Raw genomic sequence first — 17,483 nt, forward strand, 5'->3', positions numbered from 1 at the left:
GTCGCTCCCACTGGCTATTCTTTTGTAATCATAGCGCAAAATCACTCAGATACGTTTCTGCATTATGCAGCACACTCCCAATGATTGACTCTCATGGTGCCATGAAAAATATTCACATTGTTCAAAATAAATGAGTCTTACACAGAAATGCAGAAAAAGCATTCATGCCTGTTTACAGCTGACAGGATTTATTTACAGTCGAGCGCCACATCTCACTGCTCACTGGGGCAGTTGCTTTGTTGGCAACATATGGGCGGCTCTTTGCGATGCATCCGTGTCATCAATGATGACATGAGAAAGTGTTGAAAAACACGAAACTGTGCAGACTGCGTATGCTAAACTCCAGCCGAGAAATTTCATAAATTCTTACCGTCCAAAATTTCCCACTAAGCACCACATCGAGACTTTACTAAATCTTTTTTCACCAGTTCTCACAATTTTTTACGCATGAATCCTGTTCACTGGGGTTGCCAGATGAAGCGATGTCTGTATTGCTTCTAGCTCTTGGTCCATTTCTTTGCCATCAAAAAAGGAATACGTTGCTATATTCAAAAGTGAGCACACAAAATAATCTTCACTGCACAAACTGACATTCAACAAAAACCCAAACATGTATATCATGCCAACAAAACCAAATGCACATAGACAAACAGAGTTATAAAAAAAAAAATTATCGTTGCTTTTTAGTACTACCGCAAATGGCTACAAGTACACTTACCGATGCCACTCCGATCTGCTCGGAGAGTTCGCCCGGAAGTGGCCGGTTAGTGACTTGCACCCTAGCAGCGGCTTCACCGGTGGCGTATTTGAGTGCGGCCGTGTGTGCCAAGTTGAGAGACATGGAGCCAACGTGGTACGGCTCGCCATTGTACCAGGCCACCGCCTTCCCGTCGCCCACAGTCTGACCACCGACGAGATACCTGCACGCCAAGCGACATGTCCACTCACAAAGATGGTTCCACAAATCGAGACGTCTGAAGTTCACCAAAACAGTGTCTGGCAACCCTCAATCCTTTTAGTAAATTTTTTTTTTTTACCACAGCTCTGGAGAAGAATACGTTAAGTTGTCGGGCAATTCCCTTGCTTGAAGAGAACATGCTGAAGGGCCCAACATCAAAAGTACCTGTACCAATTCGAATGAACAGGCCTAATTAACAATCTCACAGAAGCCCATGAAGGGCAGAGATGACAATAAAAAAGCACAAAAAACAAATGCGATAAATGAGCAAGCACTAAACGTCTCTCTTAATGGACGCAGCGTGGAGACGGGTACAAAGAAACAGGACAAATACAAATGTCTCCCCTTTCCGCAACAGCACCTGCGTTTGCGTACCTGCTGCATGTCTCAGCCCACGTTTCAGACACCTCGAAACGAGCACGCAAGAAAGTGCCCCAATTCCTCGTTGACTTTAAAACCCTTTGCAAAGTTCACTGAGAAGAATCCGAACTGTCAACAGCCAAACAGTTGTCTTGTTGTTTTCCCGCATACTCTGAACGCTGAGCAAAAGTAGAGAAACTACAGAGAAAAACCGTTGTATTCACTACGCTTTCCCCAACTAGACTTCCACTCTCATGCTCTCCCTCTCTCTACATCACAGCCTTTTAACCTCAATGAACAGCTGTCTTGAATACTCTTTTGAGATCATTCAAACCATCTTTCCTTAGTGGTCATATATGCACCCAATTAAACTGCAATGCTGTACCGTTATTCAACCAAGAACAACAAAAAGCGACACAGAAACTTAGTAGTTAAATACAGTTAGTAAACCCCTTTGTACCAGACAGGTTTCAAAGCACTCTTTTTGTCTCTTGCACACGAGGTCGCTTATAAACAAGTTCCCCTGTTTACAAACCTTACCATACTTGCCCTGCCTTCATGATGTTGCTCAAGGACTAAGACTTTCACAAAAGAAGGCTATAGGCAAGTTACACGAATATATTGGTGGCAAAATAGCCTATTTTGTCTTCATGCTTAATTTAACAGAGCACGTTGCTGGGCTAGTCGGTCATACATACTTAAAAAAGGGGAATTGCGCTAAAAAAAGACACGGACGAGAAGAGGACATTTTTTTTTTTAAGTTTGTCTTCATGACGTGCAACGTCCCTGAAAGGGCATCCACAGCACTGCAGCTTGATAAGTGTGCAAGATTTTCGGCACCGATTCGTTGCAGAAAGATACATTAAGCCTTTTGTAGCATGAAGCCACAAAAAACGGCAAAACATCCTGGTCAATGGAAGTTCCATGACAAGCAAAGTATCGATGTTTGCGTAGTACCGATTATCAATTGTAGACATTTAGGCCTTCTTTTCAGAGCTACTCAGCAGAGTCAACTCCATTATGCAAGCTGGGCATTAAACGTGATAAGGAGCCACCTTGCAAGGGAAACACAGATAACGAAGAACACACTGCTTCTTTTGGATGTGCCACTGTGTTGATACGGCAGCAGCGACTATCATACCAGGGTGGAGGCGATTCACATCATCTATAAGTATGGCGCCACAATCGTACACGAGCATAGCCGATGATCACTAGGTACTTCTTCAAGACATGGTTGGAATCCCATCACGAAGCACTTGTGCTTAACAAAACCCTGAACTACTCTGGACTACTTTGTTACAATTGTGCTTGTAATAAAATACTGCGCCAGTGATGGCAACTTGCCATCTTCATTGAACACAGTCACAATTTGTAGGCAACAGTGCCGCCCGCATCTTAGCTCCTTCCGCAGAGCTGGAGCGAATTGTAAATGAGCAACGCTTAAATGCATGTTACACTTTTGGTCTAAATCTGATGACAACTTGACCTTCATTACCAAACGCCTTCGATGCCTTTACAAAAGAGGTCCACTTAGGAAGAGATAGGGCAGCCAACCAAATGCATGGAAACCATCTCATCTTCGCCACTGTCCATTACACCTGCATCTCGGGGTTCAATTGTATAATCAGCCTTCCCTTCAACAAACCGAAAGCGATGGAACATTGGAGATAACCAAGCCAGTGCCCGTCTAGTCAAAATAATGCAAAGGACTGATAAAAGACATACAACTTTCACTCACCTGCCGTTGTAATCACCCAGGCTTCGCCTGGCTATGTCCAGAAGGAAATCATCAGGATTCAACACCCCCTTCTTGACGTCAACCCTTTGCTGGCTCATCGCGCCAACAAAGTCCTTGTCACCGAGCTCCAAGCTGCCATTGCTGAGGAAGCCGTGCGTGGGGCCCGCATAGTCGCCGACATCGTAGACCAGAGTCTTGATGGTCGTCTCCTCAGCGCCTTGAATGTCGAGCGAGGTGTACAGGAAAAAGAGCGCCACGGGGATGACGATGGCGAGGATTGGGAGGAAGTACTCCCGCTTGGTGGCGTTCCACCGCTTGTGGAACAGCGCTGTCGCCTGCTGCGCAAGCAACGGCAGCCCGCTGATGCGCTGGAATGTCGGGTACTCGTCGTCTGCAACGCAAAAGTACCGTTGCTGCTCAACTTTCTTCCAAAGCACTGTGGAAGGAGAGAAAAATGATGGGCACCGTGCTTCAGCATGGCCGAAGAGCGACCTCGAAAGACCTTTGGGTCGAAGTTACCATTTGTACCGCCTGTGCAACTGGCTCAAGCGATCCCGCAGCGTCTTCTGCACATTATATCAGAATGGAAAAGTGTGGCAGTTCTACCTGCAAACCCAACTGTTCTTTATGCTGGGAAATTTGTTACGCTGCAATAATTACTAGGCCACCACCACCTTTCATCTGCATCTTCGTTTCACCATATTTTCTTTTTTTTACAATGATATACTTGTGAAAAACCATTACCCTCTTCTCTTACCTATGTTACGAAACTGGTTGACTGCAGCAACATATTTTTAACTCAAAACAAAATGCAACAAAAAAAGCAGACAAAACTGCCTGAGAGCCTCTAGTGAAGTGCAAAACAAAAATAAAAATGAAACAAGCAAACCAGATTGTAATCAGTGCGCTCGGGTTAGGCCTCCTCCTTCTTGCAATGCCAAACAAGGGGAAAAATGCACTATAAAAAGAAACCAAGGTCCAGATGGCAACAAAGCAGTCCAATCAGAAAAGTGCTGGTCATTTTAAACTAGCAGTAACTATGTTCTCCTTAGTGAATTGTTTACATGAACTGTTTGCATGATTGTTTACAATTTACGTAGAGTCGTGTCTTGTTTAAATTTCAGCAGCTGTTTTAAGCCTTGCAAGAGAGTGCCAGCAACTATCTGCCAAATAGAATCCAAATTAATAACTGTGACATCAAAGTTTAGCAAGTTAACTATTTTCAGTGACTCTACTTGAAAAGCAAAGCCTGCACACAGCATAAGCACAACCTCAACAGAAAAAAGCGGCTGGCAACACAATGCAATGATAGCTGAATGCTATGAGCTGTCTGTGCTTTCTGTACGAGCCCCTTCGCTTTACTAGTCTATACCACTGGTTTAACGCCTTCCTGTCCGCGCCTATCCCCATCGATAGCCCGTTATCGATAGTTTCACGATTCGAATTTTCCCGCTTTCGAAGTGCTCCTTGATGAGTGGCGTCCTCCAATGGGAAATAGAGGAACCCTTCTTTCAGTTTTGCTTTTGATTTAATTTTTACGCCGTGTCGTGCCACACCCGTCCAGATGGTCTCCGGAGTCAGGTGATCAGCGCTCTTGTTTACATCATGGCATCGATGGCGCGCGCTCCTGCTGGGCGGAAACAAGTGCTTCCGCGGAAGTTTACGCATCGGAAAGCTCATTTTTAGATGCGAACAGCAGCAGTGATGACTCGGAAGACGAATTCAGCTCTTCAGACTTCAGCACAGAAAGCGAAACTACGTCAAACCGACCCGGAACGTCGACAGTTAGGCCTCGATAAGTTTCGACTTTGCTCCCCCAAAATTTCCGCTTTTGCTGCGCGCTGATCGGAAGAGATCACTGTTCTGAAGGTCACAACTGTTATCTGCAGGGTGCAGTGTTGCAATGTTGCTGCAATGCTGTATTGCTCCCTGTTGTAAAAAACGTTTATTTTGAAATTTTTTATGTTTTATTTGTATCAAGAAGCATTGATGCTTTTGTGTGTTTTTTTTAACCACAATATTTTCCTGACAGTTTTTTTTTCATCACTTATTCAATAAATATGTTGATTTTCACTAATACCATTGTGAAGAGGAATTCCTTCTCTACAAGTTTTGTTAAAGAAAAAAATTATTACTGACACCACCCAAAAACCACCCTTTCTCCCGCGGGCAGGAAAGTGTTAATGGTCTTACACCTTTTTACGCTAACAAGTGTGCAACATACGATTCCGCAAGCTGACATGCATTTTTCTGCCGCCACTACAGTAAAAACTCGTTAATTCGAACTTCACTGTACTGGGGAAAAAAATTCGAATTATCGAATGGCCTCGCAAAAAACTGACGAGAGCCACCTGCATAGTGGTAAATTTATTTGGTGAAAAATTGGGCAATGCTCTGCTGCCTTGTAAACAAGAACAACGTGAAAATGACAATTTTTTCGTGTGCACGTGGCTGAAAGTGTCAAAGCAGAACTATTCAAAAATGGTAAGGGTCTCCATGGCATCCTTCACAATGCGACGTGGTAGTGGCTGCGACTGTGAAGACAGTTATCCGTATTTCCTAATTAACGGTAGTTGAATTAACGAGCATTCAGTTTCAAGTCTTGGAGGTCATGAAGAACATTAAGCAGGTAGTTCAAATTATCCGTAGTGGAAAAAACCTGTGTTTGAATTGACAGGCATTTTTTATACACACACTTCGATGGAGCTTGGCCAGAGCAAGCAGTGCAGTTTGAATTATCGAGCTTTGAATTAACGAGCATTCCCTGTATATATGGTCTATATCAGCCAATATTGGGTTAGTCTGGAATGGCAGTCTTTGAGTACACATAACAATATCCTTCCAGTTACAATGTTCAGTAGAGAAGAAAAAAAAAAGATGCCACCTTTTACGTAATGTTCCAAGCCTTGCTCTTTAAGATGGAAACACCAACTATGTGTTCTATGAGCGCTTCAAGCAGCCGCAGAAGATAGGAGTTGATGAAAATGGCACTACTGGCAATATACAACTTTCTTCACTTGCAAAGTATAAAGCTCACTGTTTGCATTGCCGTAATGCATGATGGCCACAACTTTTCGGATGCGTTTTTTTTTGTGTGTGTGTTGGAACAGTGTGCAAGACGCCATATGCTACGCAAGACGATGAAGTCACCTGTACTTTCTAAATGATTTGTAACTTCTTCTTTTCTCATGCAGTTTCAGTTTCAAGTAAACGCTGAGTGACGTCTGCGATGTCACAGAGTTCCAGTCCAGTGTGTCATGAAAAAAAGAACTGCCACATAATTACTGCTTATTCATCTTTTGTGATTCCAGACCTTGAACAGGCTTTCATCAAAGGTTACAGTGAATTAGAAGGGACAAAGCAGCGGCCCATACCATATGTTTCGCAAGTATCGCGTGACACGCCTGTGATGTCACAGCCGCTATGTGACGTTGGAACCTAAACCAAAACTGCACGTGAAAAAAATGGCCAGTGATAAATTATTTATGGGTTTTTCACGTAATCTATGTGGACATTCCCATTTATTAGTGTCCCACGCATCACTCCAAAGATGGAACGCACAACGTAGCATCTCTACTCCTTCAAGACAGCTGGGCCGGTAAGCCCATTTAAATGCTGCAAGGCGAGAGAGAGAAAGCAACTGCAGTACAAAGACGGCAAGTTTAATTAGGCAGTGCCTGGTTAGCTACCCTATGTGTGGGTAGGGCATGACCAATAACAACAATAAAGCCACAAGACGCAAGAAAAAAAAAGTTGATAAATCAAAGCAGTAAGGCTGGGTGAAGTTTACAAACCATTTTCACAATGAGCTACTCTCGTCAGCCTCCTAACGAATTTGGGCCAGTGAATGTGAAAAAAGTCGAATCAGAATAAAGGGCCCCTTTCAAAAGCCAAGGGCTAAAATGTCCATGCTTAAGTTAAAATTAAGAATAAATGCCACTGGCAAAGAAACTTAGAAAATTTATTTTAGAACTGACCTTAAATACAAACATCTTGAAACAATTAATGAGCAATTAGGAGCTAGTTCCATTTTATAACCATTGGCAGTCAAATGACAGAAAGCATGTTTAACAAAAGTACATGCACCCACCTTCAATTAGGCCGCCAATGCGATCGGTGCCATTGTGAGAACTTGATGACGAGCCACTGGTATCGATGCTGCCATCCGCCAACTCACCAACCCTGCGAAACACAGAGAGAGGTCATGGATTGTTTGACCTTGTCTTGAAGCATAATTGCGAGCAACGCCCTGACTGTGTTCTCTTTGCATCTGACCCAATGCATGTTCATCTGCACTCTTCTCAAAAGCTTCCTTGCAGCACCGAGCCCGACCTCCACTTATATTTTGGCTGCATTCACGCCTCTCCTTGCAACTCAACTGATGCACTGCATTGATGCTGAATGACCCAACATTATAATGGCTACCGCCGTGGAAAAGTTGACAGCAATAAACTTCTCTAAGTATGTACAGGGTCATCAACTTCCAGCTGTGACGCAATCACATCGAAGCATTTTGAAGCAAAGCGATACAATCGCATGGTCTCCTACTTTACATCATTGCGTGGCCAGGTCCAACGCAATGGCGTTTTGAAAGCAGTGGTCATGTTACAGCTAAAAGTGGACGACCCTGTACACGGCATAGCATAAGGAAAAGGGCGTGGACTGGCAGAAAGAAACATATACGTTCAGGTACCAAGGCTCACCTCTCTCCTTTCCTGCACCGGCTGTCACACTGGGGAAATATAAGTCAACTCTGTGGCCTTCATTCATGCATCTAGGGCAAGCACCCAAGTCTGCTGTCCCTCACTGTCGGCTGCTGAGCATCTCACACACAAGTGTGTGCACTGATGACGATGTAGGCCAGAAATAGTTGTGTGTGCATGTGTATGCAAATCACACAAGCCCGCGCACACGCATGAACGTGAAATTACTTAGCAGACAAAAGAAAACAGGTGCATGGGCATGAAAACAGATGCGTAACTGCAAATGGAATACGTTTGAGGAAAAGCTCTGGCAAGAAAATGTGTTGGGCATCTCGTCTTCGAGAGCTGCCCCAAAGGAATTTTTTTTTCCACGTTAGATTTTTTGCATGTGTGTTACACGCATGGGCACATTTTAATCAAACAAGCCCTTAACCATTTTCACACAGGAGCAGATATTTACCTAAGCAAACTTCCTGTAGAAAATACTCGCACTAAAGATAAGGCAAATGTTTCAGCCCTGCATGTAGCCATCCTCACTCCATATTTTTTAACCTTCAACACAAAGCAAGATGCAAAAGATGACCACGCATGATGTGGACATCCCTGGATGCTAAACAACACAAGCGGCTAGGATTTTATTCAGTCCCTCCTTCATTCCTTTCTTCCAAGTGTAGCTCAGATGCCATCCACGTGCGTAACAATTAGAGCGCCATTCTTTCTCTGAAAACTAAATACAGGGATAGTCCAACCCTGTGCCGACTGCCCTCTATCTTTCTCACAGAAATTCTTCTCCACTGTCTCCATGACATGACTTAAATGCATCAACAGCCTGGTCACCTGATGAACACGTCCTCCATGGTCGTGACCGAAATTCCAAGGCTCGCAATGCCGAGGTGTTCTTTCGTCTCCTCGAGATTCTTCAACAGTGGGATGACTTCGGATGCGGGCGGGAAACCCAGGTTGAACATCGCCTCATGGCCAATGTCCGACGTCAGCTGAGCCGCAGGTATGGCTGCCGTGACCCTTTCTGTCACAGCGCCCAAGTTGCAGTCGCTTCCTTTCGCTATCCTCATGCGATATCCGGTTCCTGGAAGAGAAGCAAGAAACAAAATTAAATTAAGAGCAATGATGTCCACATAATTAGCGTGCGTTCAAGCATCGCGCTGAACTAATAACATTCACTCTAAGGAGTGGGGACACCCACACTTTCAGGCTCAGCTCTATTTCCTGATTACAATGTGCAGAGATTTAGCAAACACAGACCTATACTCTAGCATGGTAGTTCTACGCAGCACTGCCAAAACTACGATGAGTGCAGAGGCGATGGTCTGAGGCTGCGGAAAGTAGTATCAATATGAAGTGGCTGTAAAGCATATGGGACACGATGAGTGCAGAGGTGACTGACTGACGCTGCAGAAAGCAGTATCAATATGAAGAGGCTGTAAAGCATATGGGAGGACAAGCTTTTTTAAAGCACGCACCCGTGAAATGATATTTCAAATCGAACCTTGACGTAAGCTTGATTTACATATGCTTTTCCAGAGTTTAGCGCTCGCGGCTCTCGCGTATGCTGAAATTACGTTTTCAACATGGCGGCACGGTTCAAAGCAGGCCATCTGGCCTCGCTGTCAACTCGCCATTGTTACTGCGGTTTTCAGTTTATTCACTTGTCATAAATGATGCTTCTGGCATTCATTTGGCCTCAGCTCTCCTAAAGGAATATTCGTGAGAGCTGAGTTGCCTTAACTTTTAATTTCAGGATATGGTATTGCCTCTCCCAGGCCTAAAGAAGAGAGTCGATTCGGTGACAAAAAAGGCGCAAGTTAGAAAACCAGACGGCATCACTAGACTAAAGTTGCCACCGTAACTTCGTTTCCATAAGATAACTAAAAGCGTGGATGTGATAAACAGCGTAATGTTACCTAAAAAGGTATTCAAAAACATACAAGCGTTTTTTTCAAGGTTCAGTATGCAGACGGATTTATATCATTATTTATACCCTTTTACAACCACATCTGTGTACGCCACGAGCAGACAACGTACAGACAACGCGGCGCAAAAGAACACACATAATCCCTCGTAATTGGCTGAACAGGGCTCCTAGCTTCCACAGTGCTGCAAGGAAACGATGAGATAGAGCATAGAGAAAACATGCCAGACAAGTGCTACAAATGGCCAGTTACAGCCCAGTTTTCCAGCAAGAGCTTTGTTTCTTGGGGCTCGTGTCTCAGACGGTACACAAGACTAGTACACCCAGTGCTAGTAATAACTGCAGGGAGTTTGCTAGGGACTACGACCTTACAGTATTCTTTATACTAATGATGCCACAAGTGCATGATAGCGCCATCTGTTGCTTATACCTATCACCGACATGAACTGTGCATCTGCGGGAACAAGATGGCGGCCTGTTTTTTGCCAATACAATACTTGGAGATGTGCTTATGCACGGAGTGGCCGCATGGAAAAGACAGAATAAGGGCTGCGCAAGGCTACTGCCAACGGGGAATGAGGTCACGAACCGTATCGCTTCTTGAGGAACAGGGGAGACCCACAGCATTGTAGCCTCCCATGAGCTACGAAAGCAATGCGATCTCCCAGAGCATCGGCCTCCTCCATGTAGTGGGTAGTCAGGAGGATCGTTTTGCTCCGGCGCAGGTTCTGGAGCAGCGTCCAAACTGCGCGGCGTGCCTGAGGATCCATGCCGGCTGTTGGCTCATCCAAGATCAGGATCTGGCGGCAAAACCACAAGGGCGCACGTGACTATGAGGCTTGTTACCCCACAGTGCACCCCCGGACCAATAACTCCAGGTAACCATGCGACTACCGAACACTACAATACCCCTCAGGGTTAAATGGACATTGATTACCTCTCTGCTTGTGAAAGCGGCCAGTGCTGCAGTGATACCTGCACTTCAACACTGCAGCCAAACAGGCAACTTGGTGGTACATATTGAAGGGCAAACAGCAGAATTTTTTTGTTTTTGACCTTCATTCGGCTCCGAAAGCTTCTGTTTTCAGCTGACACGTCTTTTTATCATCAGAACACGGTTATCTACTGACACATGACATCTTCACTTTGTCTTGAATGTCTCCCTGAAACATGCAATCATTAAAAGAATTAAACAGATATTATCTAGCGGGGTGGCTAAACTTGTGCGAAGCTTAATGACATTACAGGTCATGCTGCATGTGGCCTAGAGATGACGGTCATGACCAAGACAAAGACTTGCCACGGAAAGAAGACGAAGCTGCCACAACAGTCATACTGAAGCTGCTCGCTGTGCAGAGCACCAGTTTACTACAAAGACATGTTCCACTTTTCTAAGACGCAATAAGAGGGTCATATTGCACAAGGAGATCGTAGAAGTCGTGCAGTAATGAAGGAATCATGACAATCCCTGAGGAGCTTAATGAACAAAAGGACAATTAATGAGTTGTATGACCCACCAGAAGCCATATGACCCCATGACACTGTTACTGAATCATCCTCACATGGCTAATCAGGCACGTGAACATTAGCTCGCATGACTGACATCGCAAGCAAACTTTGTATACAGTTATTAAAAAACAATAAAGCTGAAAGCACATCACATATTGAGATTCCATCGATGATGTCACGGACTCACCCTGGAATCTCCGATCATGGAGTTTCCAAGCGAGAGCTTGCGCTTCATGCCTCCTGAAAGGTCCTTCGCCAGCGCCGATCGCTTTTCGGCCAGGTCAACGCTTGCGAGGACATCGTTCACGTGCGTCTTCCAGCTCACGTCGGGGCTTTCCTTGAGCTAGTTGCAGGAAGAGCAAGAAGAATGTCTCCTTTTCTGCACTGCTCAGAGATATTATCTCGCTATTTTCTCTTCTTTTCAATGACTTATCATTCATCTCATAGAGTGTTGGTAATTGAGTTGACAGCTTTTCATGTCAAAGTACAGTCAAACCCGAATATAACGAACTCGGATAGAGCGAATTATGTTTTATATCGAACACTCGAATTTCCGCTAGCATTATGCATATAAAATGTATTTTTTATAACGAACTACACATCGGATATAGCGAACTCAGCGTGCGCGATCGGTCGCCAAACGCCCGCCAACGGGCGGGCCTTTGTGCCGGCTCCGAGTTCTCTCCGGGCAGCCCATGCTGCCGGGCCGCAATACTTCTAGAGCATGCCGTTGTCAGATGGGAGGGGGATTGGCGACGGGTCCGTTCCCCAAGGTCTCACACAGCGCATACGTCATCACGCGCCCGCTAGGGTGCTTCTGCTGCTTCTGCGCCGATGCCACGCTTCCGTAAAACGCAGGAGGGGCTCTCTACAGCAGCTTCCACGAGGGACCCTCCTGTACGCATGCGCGGCCGTCGCCCGGAGTAGCGTGAGTAGCCTTTAAAATCCGCGCCATCGGCCAGCCTCTCTTTGCAGCGCTCCTATTCGGCAGCTGCCTACCATGTGATCAAAGATGTTCGAGCAGCTCCGGACCTATTGCGCTTCGAGAAAGAAGCAACACCGGCCAGAACTGGTTTCAAGTTTGGGCGAAGGAAAGGCAGCCTCCGAACAACGAACGCGTCAGTGGCGAACTTTCCCGCATCCTCGGAGCTTTCTTTGTTCGCGTTTGCAAGTCGTGCTGCTGCTATCTTCACGATTCCGGACGTGCCTACGTTGCTGCTGACTTGCATTCGCCATCCTGCAAGATGACGACGAAGCAGCGGCGTGCCCTACCGCTTTCCGACAAGCTGGAGATAATTTGCCCCGTTGGCCGCGGCGAAAAAAGTCTGACGTTGCCGCGCATTTCAAGATTCCGCGGAGCACGTTAAGCACCATTTTGAAAAACCAGTCGGCCATCAGAGGCAATGCACAGGAACGACCAAATGGTGACGGCTTTCGCCACCGCAAGCCGGCTTACGACCAAGTAGAGAAAGCGCTGTACCAATGGTTCTTGGACGTTAGCGCGCGAAATCTGGCGGTCTCTGGCCCCATGCTACAACAGAAGGCAAAAGATTTTGCCTTCGTCCTGGACGTCGAGGGGTTTACAGCGGGCAGTGGTTGGCTCCAACGATTTAAAGACCGCTACACCATCACCGGGAAGGTGGTTGCAGGTGAAAGCCAAGCAGTGGACGCTGAGAGTGCTGAAAAGTGGGTGCAAGACGTGTGGCGTGCTGTCACGGAGAGATACGAACCGTGCAATATTTTTAACACCGACGAGACTGCCTTGTTTTGGCAACTGCTGCCGAGCAGAACCTTGGCGCTAAAGAATGAGAAGTGCCATGGCGGCAAATTGAATAAGGCCCGAGTCACCGTTCTTCTCACGACAAACATGGACGGTTCATCAAAGCTGCGGCCGCTTGTCATATGCAAGTTCAAGTCTCCTATGTGCCTGCGAGGATGCACTTCACTCCCAGTCACATACAACTCAAATTCTAAGGCCTGGATCACCAGAACGTTGTTCGAAGCGTGGCTGCGTGGCTGGGACGAGGAACTTGCAACGAGCGGGCGAAAGATTTGCCTCCTCCTCGATAACTGTTCTGCGCACCACTGCGGCGTCACGCTCAAGAACATCGAGCTTTGTTTCCTGCCACCGAACGCAACAGCGGTTTTGCAGCCCCTCGATCAGGGGATCATCCGCGCTTTCAAGCTGGGCTACAGAAAACGCGTCGTTGAGCGGCTGTTGGTGAAATTGCGGGTTAACGACGAGCTCAAGATTAATTTGCTGGCCGCGATAGAAATGATTAACCGTGCCTGGCAAGACGTGACGCAATCCACAATCCGCAACTGCTTCCACCATGCTGGACTATGTCGAGAGGATGCAGAAGCTGCTAGTGAAGCGCGCACTGTGCAAGATGACAGCGATGTTGCCACGCTGTGGGAAGAACTCGCTGATGTTCCGGACGCTGTGCCCGAAGAAGTTGCCCTGGAGGATTTTCTCACTGTTGACGACAACGTAGCCGTGACAGCGAGCCCGTTGGACTCGGAAATTGTTACCGACATGCTGGCATCTGGTGCGAACGAGGAGACCGAGGAGCCGCCGCCGGAGGACGATCGCCCTCGCCCGACGTTGCACGAAGCCCTCGCTGCTACCGATCTGCTGCGCCGATACTGCTCCGGAATACAGGGAAGCGGACTGGAGTTTGTGGAAATGATGTCGCGTGTGGAAAGTGCGATTCTCGCTGATGGAGTTAAATGCAGTGTTCAGGCGAAGATCACTGCCTACTGAAAATAAGTGAGCATTTATCTGCAATAAATTTCTTTTGTAGATTCATGGTGAGCGGCACGGTTTTTCTTTAGTTAGTGCGTTTTCGCTGCGCTGTCTGGACATCGTGTATAACGAATTTGGTACTGAAGTTCGTTATAAATGGGTTTGGTTATAGCGAAATACTTTATATAGCGAACAAATTGCGTTGAATTACGCAGTTCGTTATAACCGGGTTTGACTGTAGCTTCCTTCCAAGTCAAAAATATGGTCCTAATGCCTAGCCCTGATTTTGTCACATCTCCTTGAGGCCCGTTCTAAATACTTCAAACTCTGGAAAGCAATCATTTGGCCAATCATGCAGAGTTTGAATATAGGTCAGCCTTCTTAATATATACAGTGCCCAGTCCTTGGTTTGAATTCATCAATTCATTAACCTGCTTGATCGGTTATGTGCATCGACACTGCAAGGCACACGGGCACTTTCAGCGTTTCTTATCAAGCAGCCACGTGCTATGTGGCGTTACTTTGTTTTAAAGGTACAGAGATAATCAAAACTGTTCTGGAGCTGCTCCACTGTGGCACCTCTTTCTCTCTTCTTTCACTCCCTCTGCCATCCTTTCTTTTCCAGCATGGTTAAGATCTCCATGGAGATGTGAAACAGTTAATGCATCTTTCACTTCTTCAAAAGCAGTTTTTTATTCAAACAGAAGCATTAGCTCTGTCCACATTAGGGATATTTAGTAACACTCCCAATAAATCATTATTCTGGGCCGCTGCCCTCAATTTCACAAAACAATCAAATGCGACCTAACATTGAAATAAAGCAGAAATACAAGCAAACAAAAACAATGACATTTCAGAGAATGTTTTAGCTTTGTTCAACGAAACTTGGTTTCAACCATTTCGTTACCACTCGCCTACCTGGGTAGTTATGAACAAAAGCAATCCCAAAATGCACAGAACCTAAATTGGTGGAGTTTCAGACAAGGAGAGCAAAAAGAGAAATGGCCGGAATCCATTCGTTTCCTGCCATTTCTGTAAATCAAGCGTCCTTAAGCGGGCAAACTTGATCTATGGAATTGAGTGGGGGGGGAATGTCTAAACTTTATTCAGGACCATAAGTACCCGTGTAACAACCACGTCACTCGTCCGTACTCTGTGCTAGGCTTCGACAAAGACAAAAAAAAAGCAGAAAGATCAAGAAGCTGTTTCAATGTTCCCATAAAAAAAGCTACACCAGCAAGAAGCAAGCCTTGCGGACGAGAGAACTCACGCTGTAGAAGAAGTAGAGGTGCTCCTCAACCGTCAGTTCGTCAAACAGGACGTTGTGCTGTGGGCAGAGGCCGAAGCTCTCGCGCGCTTTTTTGGTCTGAGTCTGAATGTCGTAGTTGTTGATGTGCACCCGACCACGTGTTGGTGGGAACAGCCCTGCAATAATGATCAAAACAAATTTTTATAACTCATTACTACTTCCATTATTGTTATACAACAGTTTACATTCCACAATGTGAACACTTTGGAGACAGAAAATATGTCTGAATTATGGAGTCTTCAAACTGAAGGAATACTTTTTATATGCTCGACCAAACACCTCAAATAAGCAAACCATGCAAAATAAGTGAGCTGAAATGGCAACGCAAGTTTGCTTCATTACAAAATATTGGAAACACTATAAATTAAATGGCGAGTGAAGAACAACGAAAAAAAACAACATTTTTTTGCTCTAACTGCTTTCATCGGAAACCATGAAGAATTCAATATTATAACCAAGAATAAACTGAAGTCAGTCTATACCAACAGATAACTGCATTCTAACCTCATAGATGCTACTTTCACTAAAGGAAAAACACTTCTCACTTTCTCAAAACACAAATTTTTTGAAGGTTTTCTACTTTACAAGAAGGGCACCTTTGCATCTAGAGCAGATAAAGGAATAATATTTATTGCACCATGCTTCCAAGTGATCAGACTATACAATGTTGGAAACAGATTTCTCATTTTAAGCTTGCTCATTTTTTTTTTTCCGTGCTTTAATTAAAATCGTTCATTAACCACTTCTCCCCACATTGAAATTCAACAAGCTGTAAAATGATTATTATTGCCTTGACCAAAAAAGTAGTCGCTACTTTGTGTTTTTATACTGTATATTATCTAGCCATCTATCTACCTAGCACCTCTAACATCTAAATTATGTGAATAAAGATTTGAATTTGAATGTCTGGTTTGGTTTTGGGCGATTTAACATCCCAAAGCGACTCAGGTTATGAGAGATGCCGTAGTGAAGGACTCCGGAAATTTCGACCACCTGGGGTTCTTTAACGTGCACTGACATCGCATGGCGCACGGGCGCCTTACTTTTCGCCTCCATCAAAAAGCGGCCACAGCGGCTGGGATTCGATCCCACATCCTTTGGCACAGTAGCCAAGCACCTTAACCACTGCACCATCATGGTGGGGCGAATTTGAACGTTTGAAATGTTAATAATAGTTTTCTGACGAGTGGCTTTTTCTCTTGTTTCTATATAGACAGACGAGTGAAAATGTGAAATACAGTAAAACCTCGATAATTCGAACTCGGTTAATTCGAAATCCCGGATAATTCGAAGGCTTTCTGCGGTCCCGTATTTTCCAATGTAAATTTGGCCGGATAATTCGAACAAGCGGCCTGCGCCAGCCCGGTTAACTCGAAAATTTGGACTGCTATGCGGCAATGCCTGATCCATGTTTCGCCGCAAACCCAGCGAAACGACGGCCCTACGGAGCCGCGAGGCAAAGCCACATACCTAGTAATGGTGATGATTTATAGGTGAAGCGCCCCAGCCGGAGCACTCTCTGCACAAAAATCGGTCCACAGTGCGCCTCGCGCACCGCCGAAACACGCGCCTGCAGAGGAGAAGACGTGCTTCACTGCAACACGGCGGGCATACCGGTTTTTATCACGTGACCTCGCCCCCACTCCATCCCTTGGTGTGCTTCACCCACTCTTCCCCCGTGCCTCCTACGCTGCAAGTACGCCACCACCACCGCCGCGCCGGTCTCGCCTGCGCCATTTCTTTGTGTTGCGCGCTGTGGTTAGGGATCGGCTACTGTGCCGTTTTTTTTTGGCTGGACTGTGCAGAAGAGCTAGCTTTGTGACTGTAGCAGTGCAGAAATGCCAAAGTACAAGACTTTAACGCTGCAGCAGAAGTTCTGCTTGATCCAGGAAGCAGGCAAGAGCGCTTGTTCGAAGACCGAGTTGGCCGCTTGTTCGAAGACTGAGGATGAGTCCAACGCAGTCGGCTTCGCCGAGTATATCAACATTGAGAGCGAAGAGCAGACTGGCTACTCTGACTTGGAGTGAGATCACTGCTGGTACGAACATGCGCGATGACAGCGACGATAGTGACGACGACACCGACGAGCCTCCCCGAGCACCTGCTCTTGGTGAAGTTATCGGATCGCTGAACGTTATCCGCAGTTTTGTTGAGTGCCGCGGTGGAAGTTCAGAGATGTTTTGTCCATTTGACCAACTCGAGAGCATGACCTTAGGAGCCGCAAACTACC

The 17,483-nt window shown here is 45.8% G+C and overlaps 1 protein-coding gene across 3 annotated transcripts in view; it reads right to left on the reverse strand.

Annotated features, from left to right (window-relative positions):
* The window catches only part of LOC146173099 (phospholipid-transporting ATPase ABCA3-like), a 95,555-nt gene that overhangs the window by 40,110 nt on the left and 37,962 nt on the right, over nucleotides 1-17,483 (reverse strand). For all 3 annotated transcript variants that reach the window (XM_084584462.1, XM_084584461.1, XM_084584460.1), the window contains 7 exons: nucleotides 15,215-15,369; nucleotides 11,386-11,541; nucleotides 10,279-10,489; nucleotides 8,597-8,846; nucleotides 7,147-7,238; nucleotides 3,057-3,447; nucleotides 719-920 (listed from right to left, as the gene is read on the reverse strand). In XM_084584462.1, the coding sequence (XP_084440588.1) occupies nucleotides 719-920; nucleotides 3,057-3,447; nucleotides 7,147-7,238; nucleotides 8,597-8,846; nucleotides 10,279-10,489; nucleotides 11,386-11,541; nucleotides 15,215-15,369 (1,457 nt within the window). The remainder of the gene's footprint in view (nucleotides 1-718; nucleotides 921-3,056; nucleotides 3,448-7,146; nucleotides 7,239-8,596; nucleotides 8,847-10,278; nucleotides 10,490-11,385; nucleotides 11,542-15,214; nucleotides 15,370-17,483) is intronic.

This window comes from Amblyomma maculatum, chromosome 11 (genome assembly GCF_055883805.1).
Source record: "Amblyomma maculatum isolate TAMU_Amacu chromosome 11, ASM5588380v1, whole genome shotgun sequence".
Classification (NCBI taxonomy): Eukaryota; Metazoa; Arthropoda; class Arachnida; order Ixodida; family Ixodidae; genus Amblyomma; species Amblyomma maculatum.